The 14,085-nt window shown below is 42.1% G+C and overlaps 1 protein-coding gene across 1 annotated transcript in view; it reads left to right on the plus strand.

The window, feature by feature from the left end:
* Nucleotides 1–14,085, plus strand: part of TTC39A (tetratricopeptide repeat domain 39A) — a 109,025-nt gene that overhangs the window by 37,757 nt on the left and 57,183 nt on the right. Inside the window, exons 5-8 of the mRNA XM_084852544.1 lie at nt 1,193–1,260; nt 3,048–3,112; nt 3,740–3,839; nt 10,732–10,797. Coding sequence (XP_084708670.1) covers nt 1,193–1,260; nt 3,048–3,112; nt 3,740–3,839; nt 10,732–10,797 — 299 coding nt within the window. The remainder of the gene's footprint in view (nt 1–1,192; nt 1,261–3,047; nt 3,113–3,739; nt 3,840–10,731; nt 10,798–14,085) is intronic.

The following is a 14,085-nucleotide window of genomic DNA, read 5'->3' on the forward strand; positions in this document are numbered from 1 at the left end:
AGTATGCAAAGGGCATTTACACTGCAAGAAGAAGGAAGGCCCTTTTTGTCAGTCTGGCAGAGTGGTCTGTTTAGAATGTCATTGTGAACCACCTAGAGAGCTTCGGCTATTGGGCGGTATAGAAATAAAATAAATAAATAAATAAATAAATAAATAAACTAATGCTAAGCCAGGAGTATAGAATGATATTGCAGGGGTGGTGGAATTCCCCCCACCAGACCCTCCATGGGCCAGCTGATGTCAGTGGCTGTAGCCAGGCCTGCTGACCTGGTAGGAGGGGGAGGGCTGTTGGCAGCAAAGGTTGCAGGCTTTAAAAATGTTCGCTTGCTTACTTCTGTGAATCCTGCCCTTGCATGGTGTTTGTCTCAGAGTGGCTAACAGAAATAAAACTAATGGTTAAAAACAGGAAAGCAATAAAAATAACCATAGCAGTAGGAGTAAAACCAGTTCAAGTAATATTTTTAAAAGTTTTGTCTAAGTAACAGTGTCTTTCCTGAAAAGACATAAGCACCTGGTTTGCATGTAAAAACAAACCATGGATTAAACAACCTATGGGTTGTGCACAAGCAGGAAAGAGTGCGTGCACTGCTTGCAGCGTGCCAGCCACTTCCACTTTTACTCCACAACCCACGATCAGCTCCTTCATAGATTGTTGAGCATGACATCCAAACCCAGACCAATGGGTTGTTCAGGGGCTAAACAACACAGCAGTTAACTCATGGTTTGTTGTTGGGTTAACTGCTGGGTTGTTTAGCCTCAGACAACCCATCAGTTTGGGTTTGGATGTTACACTCCACAACGTGTGAAGGAGCTGATTGTGGGTTGTGGAGTAAACATGGAAGCGGTGGGCATGCTGCAGGCAGTGCACCTGCTGTCTCCGACTCCTCCCTGACAGCCCATAGTTTATTTAACCAATGGGCTATTGTTATGTACAAACAGGGCCAAAGAGTGGACACTAGGCAAGCCACCTGCTGCTGTCCAAAGACAGGGGGACCCAGAAAGCAGCCTCAGTAGATGATGTTAACATGAGGGCAGGTCTACGTGGAACTGGAGTAGGTGGCCCTTCAGTTTGTTTTCTGAGACATGCTTGTTTTACAAGATGGGAGACAGTAGTGGTGATATAATGGCCTTGTCCCATTTGTTAGCGGATCCTTTCCTGTCCACTTCATATTTTTTCCTTTTACTCTTCTAGAGGAAATTCATGCAGAAATTTGCTATGCTGAATGCTTGCTTCAGAGAGCTGCTCTTACGTTCCTCCAGGTAAGAGCATTGTTTCTGGAACACTACTGTAAATGCAGCCGTGGGAATGTGAGGACCCGATTTCAATAAGGCCTTGGAAGATGTCCTGATGATCTAGAGCAGACTTCCCCGGCCTGATGCACCCCTGATATGTTGAACTACAACTCCCATCATCCCCAGCCAGCATGGCTTGGTCATGTTGACTGAAGATGGTAGGAGTTTTAGTCCAAGACATTTGGAGGGCACCTGGTTTGGGGAAAGCTGATTTAGGGAATGGATTTCCTTGTGATATCCAAATAGAGATTTTACTGAGAAAGCTGTGAGAAACCACTTTGTGGTTGGCCAGTAAAATTAGTTGGTCCCCCACCCTCCAGATCTGGGATGCACACAGGGGGCTGTGAGTAGTGGGGGGAAATCTATTCCAGCAGCGGTTTCCTCCTGCTGGTGAAACAATGCCATTGGATACAACCCATTAAGCGAAATGTTTAGTTTGGCGCTCTTTTGCAACTGTAACATAATTGTCCTGGAGTCTGCCTTCCTCCTCCTTTTTCCGAAGCTCCACTTGGTTTCTTTTAAAACGGCAGTAACATATTAACAATCAATAAAAGGCAGAGCTTGAAGGCAGACTCTAATTACTCCTCACAGAGACTTCTTTGGTCTTAAGAAATTTGAGATGGGGACAGCTGCTGGGTCCTTGCCAAAAGTGTACAGTTACAAGGTTGCGTTTTGCCAAGTTCTGTTCAGATGAACATTGTTCCAGATACCTGTTTTGTCTAAGGATTCTGGTACTTTCTGATGTCCAGTGTGCTGGCTTTGCTTGCTGGACACCTGCAAGGCAGACTTAAACTGTACTGATGCCCCATGCTAATCATTGCTAGTCCAAGATTGCTACAAAGGCTACAACAGAGGTCAGCATAAAGGCACAGCAGCTGTTTTATAGAGTCAGTTGTGGTAGCTCCAAACCCCCATGATGATAATTCTGATGAAGTGCTTCCCGTTTCTCTTCCTGGTTTGACGCAGCTATTGCTGGGAAGGCCCACATCTGAAAGTGCCCTTAGTCGGTCTTCTCTTTCAATTTAGTCCTGATAGTGCTGGTTCCAGGTTTTTGAGGGCCCCTGGGCAAAACACCCTCAATGGGCCTCCTCCCTCAGTGAGTCTACCGCCATTGTCACTAGCTGCTGTTGTTTCTTATCCTCTTTCTCATTTGCTACGACTTGCTTGCTTGACAGACAGAGGGTTACTGAGCGAGAAGAAGGGAGTGACATCTACTGCTCCTCTGTTGTCTGGACCAGAACAAGCAGGTTGCAATGGTGAAGCAGAGGAACAACTCCAGGGAGCTCTTGTCAGTGGGCCCCTGATTACATGTGGGCCCTTGGCAGGTGCTCAACCATGCCTACCCTTGGTGTTGGCCCTGAGTGAAGGAATTTCTCAGGCTATAGTGCTGGTACACAAGTATGTGTGTGTTTCTCTCTTTATGGTCTGTCACAGCTATTTGTAGCAAGGGGAATACTTGTTGATAAATTTCAGCAACATAGGATAATCTAACTTGCTGTGACTATTATTATACTTTAAGATCCAGAGCTCTGACAGATGTATTAGCTAACTACAAAGTCAATAATATCAACATTTAAAGCTGAGAGATGTTAAATGATGGTAAGAATTTGTGTATGAGAAAAAGACAGTGCTATAGCAATTTACCAACCTAGATCTTGTCATAGTTGTTTCACGTGAAGTCATTGCCCCACTAAAGCAAGAGGATTTTCATTTGTTCACAAACTGAAATACTCAATAAATTGTATTTTCCTTAGGACGAAAACATGATTAGCTTTGTCAAAGGCAGCATCAAAATCAGAAACAGTTATCAAACATACAGGTATTTATTTATTTATTACATTTTGATACCGCCCAATAGCCAAAGCTGTCTGGGCAGTATGTAGCATTTTATTAGATGTCTTCTTGCAATAGAAAACAATTTTGTTCTAGAAGTCTCTCAGAAGCAATTGTTCTTGCTTATTATGTACAGTGCTCTCTACCTTTCATGCTTCACACTGGCCTAAGTTAATTTTGGCTGGTCTTTGATTTGTCTTTATTTTATTTAATGTATTTATATCCTGCCTTTTAGGATAAAACCTTCACAAAGCAGTTTACAGCAATGAATAAATACAGTATCTGAAACAATAAAACATTTGAAACAAAACCAGTCATTTAACAATTAAAAGAGCAACAACTAAAACATGAAACCAAATAAAGCCATCAATAAAATGCTGAGTGGAAAAAATGGTTTTAAAGTGCTCTAAAAAGCTACATGCACCTCCTTGTGGGAGGGAATTCCAAATATGTGGAGCCACCACTGAAAAGACCCTGGCCCTCATACCTGCATCATACTTAAGGAATGAGTTAGGTGGCCCTTAATTATTGTCACATATAACATTGTTAAATTATTATTGCCTTTATACCTGAGTTATATACTAATATTTGATAAGATATTTTGCTTTAATAGGGAGCTGGACAGTCTAATAAATTCTCCCAGCTATGTTAAAGGAGAAAATCACCCACATTTTGAAGGTGGCGTAAAGCTGGGAGTTGGAGCATTTAATCTGGTATGTAACACAATTTCTCCAGGGAAGATATCTTTAAAGTTTTGAATGGGACTATTTCAAGTTGGGGCAAATGTCATGCAATAGATGCCATGTGGAAGCTGCTGAACTGCTTCTTTATGAGAGCCAGTGTAGTGTAGTGGTGAGAGTGACGGACTGGGAGCCGGGAGATCCGGGTTCTAGTCCCCACTTGGCCATGGAAGCTCACTGGGTGACTTTGGGCCAGTCACAGACTCTCAGCCCAACCTACCTCACAGGGTTGTTGTTGTGAGGATACAACGGTGAGGAGGAGGAGAATGTAAGCCGCCTTGAGTTCCTTGCGAGAGGGAGAAAGGCGGGGTATAAATGCAATAAATAAATAAATAAATAAATTATGGTAGCAGCTCGGTACAGTGGCTGTAACATGTATGCATTGCTTACTTGTGGGTTGTCCCGTCACATGAAGATCATCCATGCCAAGAATGCATGGGACTGGTGTGGGTATTTATTTATTTATTTATTTATCCATCTATTTGGCCTGTGGCTTTTGAACATTGTGGCTCCTGGAGCTATCACTATGTGAAAGTATTTCCACTGGCTTTTTCATAGCAGCTGAAATGGAAACATCTCTCTGAGGGATGATTTGCAGCATAAAGGGTGGGAAGCACTTCTTGGAATATCTCAGTGTCTGTGGACACCTCGCTTCACTTTAAAATAGGTGGGGAACCTGGTGCCGTCCTCCTGTTGTTGGATTGCAACTTCCATCAGCCCCAGCCAATATGGCCATTGATAGATGATGGGAGTTGTAATCCAAGGGCATCTGGAGGGCCATAGGTTCCCCAGCCCTGCTTTAAAACATTAATAGTGAAAATACTACAAACACAAAGAAAATAGAAAAGAGCCATGAGACACGGCTTATGCACTTTATATTGTGAGAGCCTGGTTGGACATCCGAGAGGAATTTCATTCAAGGCTCCCTGCACATATGCATGGGATAAATGTCTGGGTGCATCTTTGATATAAGGCTCAATATGGGGAATCCTATCAAATTATAAGAGGCAGAGCAGAAGCTCATCAGACCTCACTATATATATCTAGCAACCAGAGGTATGGAGTTGAAAAATCACTGCTACCAAAACCATCCTATGTATGCTGTATTCCTTCAAGAAAAAAATCACCAAAGGTATGCTTACTAATGGACATCATAGAACCTATAAAGCCCTTTCTATCATCCCCTTGAGCCTCGAGATCTGCACACCCATAGCCATAGCTCTGAAAGGGTGTCTCTCTCTATGCTGTCAGGTGAGGTGACATGAAATAAATATGTGCATTTTGTCATCATTAATTGACCACTATGTGCATGAAGTGGGAATCCTAAAAACAAAATTACAACAAGAACTTCAGAACCAGGAAATGTACCTAAGTATGCTAGACTTCAGTTCTTTTTTAAAGTGTCTTTACAACCAAACAAATTACTTTTCTGAGATCATTCAGAGAAAAAAGTAAAAAACTCATAACAGATATCTTACATTACTGTCTTTGTGTGCTCCCTAAGATTAAGAACCCCACATCTTTAAACACATTTTTATACCCACATTGAAGATAGTAAATCCTAAGAAATGTAAAAACAGAAGATTTAGAGGACTTCAGCAATGAAACTATGCACCAAAAGTACTCCCAAAACTTCACAAATTCAAAGAAGACTCTTCAGTGGATCTAACAGGTGACAGAATTTCCCCTGCATAAATTAAACTGCTGTCTAAAGGCCTTAACTTCTGCCCTTCACCTACAGAACATGACCTGGTCAAATTAATGCTGATATTAAGGCACTGAAAGAAGATGCAGGTTAAAAGAATATTTCCACAATGATAACAAAACTCATACTTTGAACCCATGCCATAATCCTCTCTCACAATTTCTGCCCAAAAAACCCTGAACGCCAAATCCAAATAGAAATCCAGTATTATAAACCGTCAGTTTAAAAAAGAATTGATGAACTCAAACCTGGAGGTGTCTTTTACAATCTAACAAAAGAAGAATGACAGGCCCTCAACCACCTTTGAATTAGAAATGACAGTCATAAAACGAGCTGATAAGGAGGAGCTGCTGTTGTGATGAAGACTGAGGATTACTTTTCTGAAGATCTGAGACAACTAAATGACAGCAGTACATACAAACTCCTCAACCATGACATAACAGCTGACCTAAATAAAAAAATTGGTGACGTAATCCATAAATTCCTACGTGGACTTATTGGACAGAGAAATTGCTGATCTTTTAATTAACCCCACCCCTACAGCAGGGAAATTTTACATGCTACCAAAGATCCATTATAAAACAACCCAGGATGATGTATTGTTTCATGTAACAACACTGTCACTGAAAGAATATTATACTCCATAGTTCAACCACTATTCCATAAACTTCCTTCTTATATTAAGGACACTACAGATTTCCTTATGAAGATGGAGAGACTAAATCAGGAGCATCAATTTGACAATGATACCATCATCGCAACCTTTGATGTTACTTCTTTACATACTAACATACCCCACAAAGACAGCCTCTCTGCTTAAACACGCTCCTTAAACAGCAGAACCTCTAATGAACCTAGTACTGGAGTCTTAACATCCCTGGCTAAGTTGGTACTCAGTTGTAACAATTTCATGTTCAATGGCAATCTCTATTTACAACTCCAAGGTACAGCAACAGGAACATGTATGGACCCATCATACGCCAATCTATTTATGGGACAACTCGGAAGAAACTATCTGCAGAACTTCTACTTACAAGCCTAACATACAGCGGCATTTCATAGAATACATTTTTGTCATATGGGACTATGGAAGGGATACCTTGGAGATTTTTACTAAGTTAATCAACACTAGCCACCCAATGACAAAATTTAGCAGTAACACCACAACTGAAAATGCAAAATTATCCTTCCTGGATATCCTCTTAACTATTGAAAACCATCAAAATGTCACAAACTTATATTGTAAACCTACAGATTCCCACCTGTAGCTTAACTTCAAGTCATGTCATCCAAACCATCTAAAGAAGAACATTATATATACTTTGGCCCTTAGGATAAAATGCATTTGCAATAACAAAGAAAACTTCTCAAGAAGATATAACGAACTTAAAGAACATCTCCAACAATGCCGATACCCTGGTCACATTATTAACTACAACATCAATCAAGAATCAGTAATATCCAGGGATACCCTTCTTTATGATGCAAAGGCTAACTCTTTGAAAGAAAATCTCATTCCATTTGATGTGGACTACCATCCTGCTGCCCCTAATTACCACAAGATAATTAGTTACCCTATTATATCCTATTGTGCTCGTTTAAAGGAAGCCATTACTTCACCACCATGCATTGCATTCAGAAAACCACCCAATCTGCGTAAATTGTTGGTCAAAGCTGCACTTAAACAAGATATTTGCAACCCAGGATCCTACCATTGTAAATCAATGCACTGCATTACCTGCAGTTACCTCCAAGAAACCACTTAAGAACACAAGAAGAGCCATGCTGGATCAGACCAAGGGTTCATCTAGTCCAGCATTCTGTTCACACAGTGGCCAAGCACTTCCTTCAGGAGCGCAATTACTAACAAAACACATTGCATTAGACAATCGCTAACATGCACGTCTACTTATGTGATTTATTTAATTAATTGTAAAAAAGGGGGGGATGTTGTATGCAATATGTAGGGAAAAGTATAACGGCCCTAAGAACAAGATTCTGTAACCACAAATCTGCGATTCTTACCAAAACAACAACAACCTGGAGTAGCCTGTTGCAAGATATTTCAACTCCCCTGCACATAGTCTATTAGATTTACAGTCGGTTCCAATAGAACAAACAAAAGACCCTGATAAATTTGACAAAAGGGAAAATTTCTGGATCTATAGACTCAGAACTCTTAGTCCAAATGGCCTTAATCTGGAGGACAATTCATAAACATCACGCCAGTCTTACCTCTGTTTTTTCTCCTAAGGAACTTTCATCTCCAGGCATTTCAAACTGCCACTCCTGATACCCAGTTAACAGCATAACTTCTGATGAGGGCGGAAACCGAAATGTTTAGCTTAAAATATATTTTTAATACTATGTTGTTAGTTTTTCTATCTTTCTTATACATTTCACCTTAAGACTGACCACATCCACCATGGATCCAGAGCCTCCTTGTTGCTTTGCTGTTGTGCCACTTTACACCTCCCTCCCTCCCTGTCTCTCTCTCTGTCAATATAGATAGACATTACTGTTTTTCACCTGTGACAGTTTGTTTGTTTGTTTGTTTGTTTATTTATTGCATTTATATCCCGCCTTTTTTCCTCTTGCAAGGAACCCAAGGTGGCTTACGTTCTCCTCCTCTCCATTTTATCCTCACAACAACAACCCTGTGAGGTAGGTTGGGCTGAGAGTCTGTGACTGGCCCAAAGTCACCTAGTGAACTTCCATAGTCAAGTGGGGACTAGAACCCGGATCTCCCTGCTCCCAGTCCAGCACTCTCACCACTACACCATGCTGTCTCAAAAGACAATTATACAGAGGGTTTGGTTACAACATTAATTTCACAAACACTTAGGAACTCAAGAGAGAAATATATGAAACGGAGCAACGTGTACTTGAAACTGAAACTGATCAAGTTTTGAAGATTGTCAAGAGTTACATTCATTGCACTAGAACTGCTCAAATTATTCCATTATATAAGAAACTTATATAATTGGAATGCTATAAGGGTAGCATTGTGTATTCAAGAGTTACTGTATAGACGGAGGGCTGCTTTTGATGTTGCAGTTTTCATTTGCAGGAAGATAACTTCCATTATGAACATTCTAACTTGACTACAGTTTATATCTGCATCAACTTGTGAGTCACTCCTGGGATTATTAGCTTGCCCATGTGTGATTGCAAGCAGACACAGGTATAAATCCATCAAACATTATGATTTTCGCTAGAAAAGTGACTTGAACAAAAATAATACCAGAAGTGGCTCTTACATACAGGAAACTACTTTCCCAATATTTCACTGTAATATTTGCAAAATAATAAAAGGTACCGCTTTATACTGAATTACACTATGGTCTCATTAGCCCTGTGTGTCCCTACTTTCTACACCAACTGGCAATGGCTTTCTAAGATATCTGGCAGAGGTCTTTTCCAGTTACTTGAGATCTTTGGAGATGCCTGGCATTAAATCTGCAATGCTATACAAGTGAAACATGATGTACTTTGAGAGAGAGAGAGAAAGCGCTTTTCCATAACACAGCATAACTCTCTCCCCATGCTTCATGTGGGGACTTTTCCAACTGCAGTGCTTTTTGTGCTAGTGCTGCGAGGAGACGATACCCACCCAGAAAACTGCCCACCTTTGATTCCTCCTGGTGAACAGAGGTCTATGACAGAGTGAAGTTCCCAACCTCATAAACTTTGTAATCTGGCCAATGTGTGGCTTCTCCACTGTAGTGTAAGATGTCCACTATAACTTACTCAACTCTTAGTTGGCACAGGGGACCCTAGAGACATAGAGCAGCTTGAATCCTCCAAATCTTCTTTGCAAGCCCTAGATATTCTTTCTGGTGTTGCCACGGAGTGGTGACTGGTCCTGCCATGGAAACTCTCCTCCTTATGTGTAGGAATAGCGTGGAGCGCAAAACTGCATATGGGAGTGGCGTAGCAAAGACGTCATGCAGACTATTTCAAATGACCTCTGCATGATAGTTATAACAGACTCTGGATGTTTCCAGATGGAGGGCTCCTAGGGCTCTTCACATGGGGCTTTTTATCCTGCAATTTACCAGCACTTCTGTTTCCAGATTCTTTGTGGGATTAAGATTAGGTCCCTTACACAGGCTGACAAGTGCTGTTTTGGGGGAGCTGTCTTTCTTGGCAAGTTCTCACAGCCTCTTCACCACCTCCTCAGAATTTGCTGCCTTTCTCAGCTTGGTCTAGGAATTGGGGTGTGGGGGGGGGGAGAGAAAATGCTGAGGGGGAATATTTTGTCAGAATTTACTATGCTTTTTTTCCTTTTCTCATCCTGCTGACTCCACTGAGGTAGCAGAGAGAGCACCTCAATTTACCTAGTCAGAGAGGGCCACCCAGAATATGTAACATCAACTCCATATTACATGTTTATCCTGCCAGTCTTCCAAAGAGCTCAGAGCAGCATACATGTCTCCTTCCATTATAGAAAAACCCTGCAAGGTAGCTTAGGCAGAGGAGAGAGAGGGGTGGGAGGAGACTAGCTCAGAGTATCTTCTTCCATGATGAAGTAGCTTATCATATGGAGCCACCCTATATTTACTTCATAGCGCTGTGGTTATAGTGGAACTACACAATTTCACATGGCCATTAAAGCAGATTTACATTGAAATAATGCATTAGCTCTGGTCTTTTAAAAAGTGGGATAAAGGTAAACCGTTAGGGTTAGGTAAAAAACTGTGGGAGACAACCTGGAGGTTTGCGATGTCATGTAAAGGACCTGCAAAGTTCCGTGAGTGACCAATCACAACCATGAAAAAAGCCCCACATGAAGGACCTGTTAGTGCTAGCAATCAGAAGGCATTATGTAGCTGTTCCTTTTTTTTTTTTCGCTCCTTAACTCATTTTCTGTGGCAACAGAAAAAGACGGAAGAAGTGGGAAGCAAACATGGGAGGGGCACAAGTAGAAGATGACGATGTCTGGACCCCCTCCCCAATAAACTTCCATGAATAAGGCAAGGTGATGATGCCAAAAAAGCCTTGGCTGGAAGTACTCTGTAACTAGGTGCTGAACATCTTGAGAGAGAACTAGACTAGTAATGATTTTACTCCTTTGTGAAAATTTTCTCTGAGATTTGAGAGAGTGGTGATATGCCATTTACTTCACACTGTTTCTATCTTTGGCTGTTATTTCTACAGACTTTATCGATGTTACCAACAAGGATTGTACGGTTACTGGAGTTTGTTGGGTTTTCTGGAAATAAGGCAAGTATTCAGTTTAATCTAAGGATTACTTCAGGTATACTATTTTCAGCTGCTTGTCTTTTACAGGTATGTATGTCAAGGAGCCAGGATTAGCCATGGTTGCATTCATACACCCAAAGCGCTGGGTGGTAAATACACAATGGTAAATATTTGGGATTGGATCCAGAATTCCCATGAGTGGAGTTCTACTCATGAGACCCTCTTCTGGAGGAAGCAGGAAGGCATTTTTTTTGCTGATTCCTCCTTCCCCTTGAAAAGAGGCTCCTGATGCCAATTTGATCAGTGTAAAATAAGTAAACATGGCAGTTGGATAGCTGGAAGGCTAATTTTGTCCTTGATAGGTCAGCTAGATTATAAGTTGTTCTAGTATGTGTATGTAAACTTAGTTCAGGCACCATTCTGCTGAAAAGCCTTAGCTGTTTAGTACCATAAATTGGCATATTTTAACCTTACTCAAACCACTTTACAAAATCTGGATGCCATTAGTTGTTGTCTTTTTGAATCATGATGTTTAAAGGCAGTACCAGCTAATAAATTATGTAGCAGTGTCAGTATGCATGCTGGACCCAATTTCATTTCTACCATGATCAGCCAAAGCAAGTTTTGCTGGACCTGTTTTACAGATGGGAATCTGATGTGGAGAGAGACAGGCTTATCCAAAATGACTCAGTAAGCCTTAACAGAAAATTGAATCCCAGCCTCTCTGATCCAGGTCTGCAGGAACACAGCCCGGAACACTTCCCAGAAAGCATCCTTAACTAATCTAGAGGAAAAATTATCATGCTAAATTGGCTCATCTTATTTCTATAAAATGAGGCAGTAATGGCATTAAATTTCCTTTAACATTAGTCAGAAATCCTTGAAGCTTTGCTTTCTTCATTTATATTCTTAGTAGACATGTTTAAAAAATGAATTCCCAATCTTGATTCAGCTAAATTGAAGTAAGTGCAGAAAAGATGCAGAAAAGGGCAACTAAAATGATCAAGGGGCTGGAGCAACTCCCCTATGTGGAAAGGTTACAACAGCTGCAATTGTTTAGCCTGCAGAAAAGGAAGGTAAGGGGAGACATGATAGAGGTGTACAAAATTATGCATGGTGTGGAGAAGGGGGATCAGGAGGCATTTTTCTCCCTCTCATAATATTAGAACCTGGGGTCATCCCATGAAGCTGATTGTTGGGAGATTCAGGACAGATAAAAGGAAGTACTTCTTTACACAGCGCATAGTTAAACTATGGAATTCTCTTCCACAAGATGTTTTGATGGCCACCAATTTGGATGGCTTTAAAAGGGGGTTAGATACATTCCTGGAGGAGAAGGCTATCGATGGCTACTAGTCCTGATGGCTATGTGCTACCTCCAGTGTCAGCATGGTGTCCTCCTGGACTGACTCCGTGGGATGGGTATCAGAGGCACTGTGTTACAGTGGTTCTGGTCCTGCCTGTGCGGCTGATTTCAGAGATTAACATTGGGTGACCATTCCTCAGCCCCTTGGCAATTGAGCTATGGGGTTCTGCAAGGTACTGTCCTGTCCCCAATGTTGTTTAACATTTATATGAAGCTGCTGGAAGTGGTCTTTAGGGGATTTGGAGCCAAGTCCTCTCAGTACACTGATGATACACAGCTCTATCTCCCTGTGACATATGCAACTCCTGGACTGTGCAAGTGTTGGATCAGTGCCTAGATGCAGTAAGGGGCTGGATGAGGGCCAGTATAAACTAAAAGTGAATCTTGTCAAGACAGAAGCCCTGTGGGTGAGTGGTTCCTGAGTCTGGGAGATGGGCTCATTGCCTGTTCTGGGCAGGGTCACACTCCCTCTGAAAGATCAGGTCTGTAGTCTGGGAGTACTCCTAGATCCATCAGTGTTGCCAGAGGCCAAAGTGGCTACGGCAGCTCAGACTGCCTTTTACCAGCTTTGGGTGGTTCACCAATTACGGCCTCCCCTGGACAGGGATAGCTTGGCCAGCGTGGTACAGGCACTAGTAACCTCAGGACTGGATTACTGCAATCTGCTCTATGTGGGGCTGCCCTTAAGGCTGCTCTGGAAGCTGGAGCTAGTGCAGAACGCAGCAGCTCGGCTGTTGTCAGGAGCTGCCCCTTTTCAGCGTGCAACTCTTTTGCTGAGGGAACTGGACTGGCTGCCTATTCACTACTGGCCCAGGCTTAAGGTTTTGGTACTAGTGAACAAAACCCTAAACAACTTGGGACCAGGATACCTGAGAGAGCACAGTCTCCCTTACCGACCTGCCCGGTCACTGAGGTTGTCAGAGGGCATGCTTCTGGTGGTTCCACATGGACATACAGCCCAATTGGAGTCCACCAGGAGAAGAGCCTTCAGTGTGGTGGCCCCCTTTCTTTGGAACTCCCTGCCCCTGGAAGTCAGGCAGGCATTAACACTGTGTTGCTTCTGGTGCTGCCTGAAAATAGTTCAGTTCTAGGAAGCATTCCTTAAATGACCAGCCACGTTTTTTATTGGCATTCTGTTTTTAATAATTTTAATATGGTGTTTTAATTTTTTAATCTTTATGATATTGTACCTCTTATGTTCACCGCTCTGGAATCTGTTATAAATATGAAGTGGGATACAAATGCTGTAAATAAAAATAAATAAATGTAGCTGATTGGTGGGAGATTCAGGACAGATAGAAGGAAGTACTTCTTCACACAGTGCATAGTTAAGCTGTGGAATTCACTACCACAAGATATAGTGATGGGCACCAATTTGGATGGCTTTAAAGGGGGATTGGATAAATTAATGAAGGATAAGGCTAACAATGGCTGCTAGTTCCGATGGCTACCTCCAGTTTCAGAGGCAGCATGCCTCTGTACACCAGTTGCTGGGGAACATGGGCGGCGGGGAGTGCTTTTGCACTCATGTCCTGGTTGTAGGCTTCCTGTGGGCATCTGGTTGGCCACCGTATGAACAGAATGCTGGACTAGTTGGACCCTTGGTCTGATCCAGCATGGGTCTTCTTATGTTCTTAAGATTTTTATCTACAAGCAGACTCTAGTTTCACCTGTTCATAACAGCTTGGGCACATTTTGGCAATGTTAAAGCAAAATAAATTGGTGAAGATTGCATCCAATATCTCTTCTGATGTCTAGAAAGCTATTTTACATATCTAAGTGGGCTTGTGCCCACTTTGCTTTTTACTGTCATTCCAGAACTGCAGTCACTCCGTATTACATTGGCAAGCTGCTTTTATAACTTCAAAGCAGGTGTGTGGAACCTCAGGCCCAGGGCCAAACCTGGTCTTCCTGTGGTACCAATTTAGCCCTCTGGGAGTTCC

The sequence above is a fragment of the Heloderma suspectum genome, chromosome 4 (genome assembly GCF_057233095.1).
Source record: "Heloderma suspectum isolate Gila_16-S chromosome 4, 16-S_ref, whole genome shotgun sequence".
NCBI lineage: Eukaryota > Metazoa > Chordata > Lepidosauria > Squamata > Helodermatidae > Heloderma > Heloderma suspectum.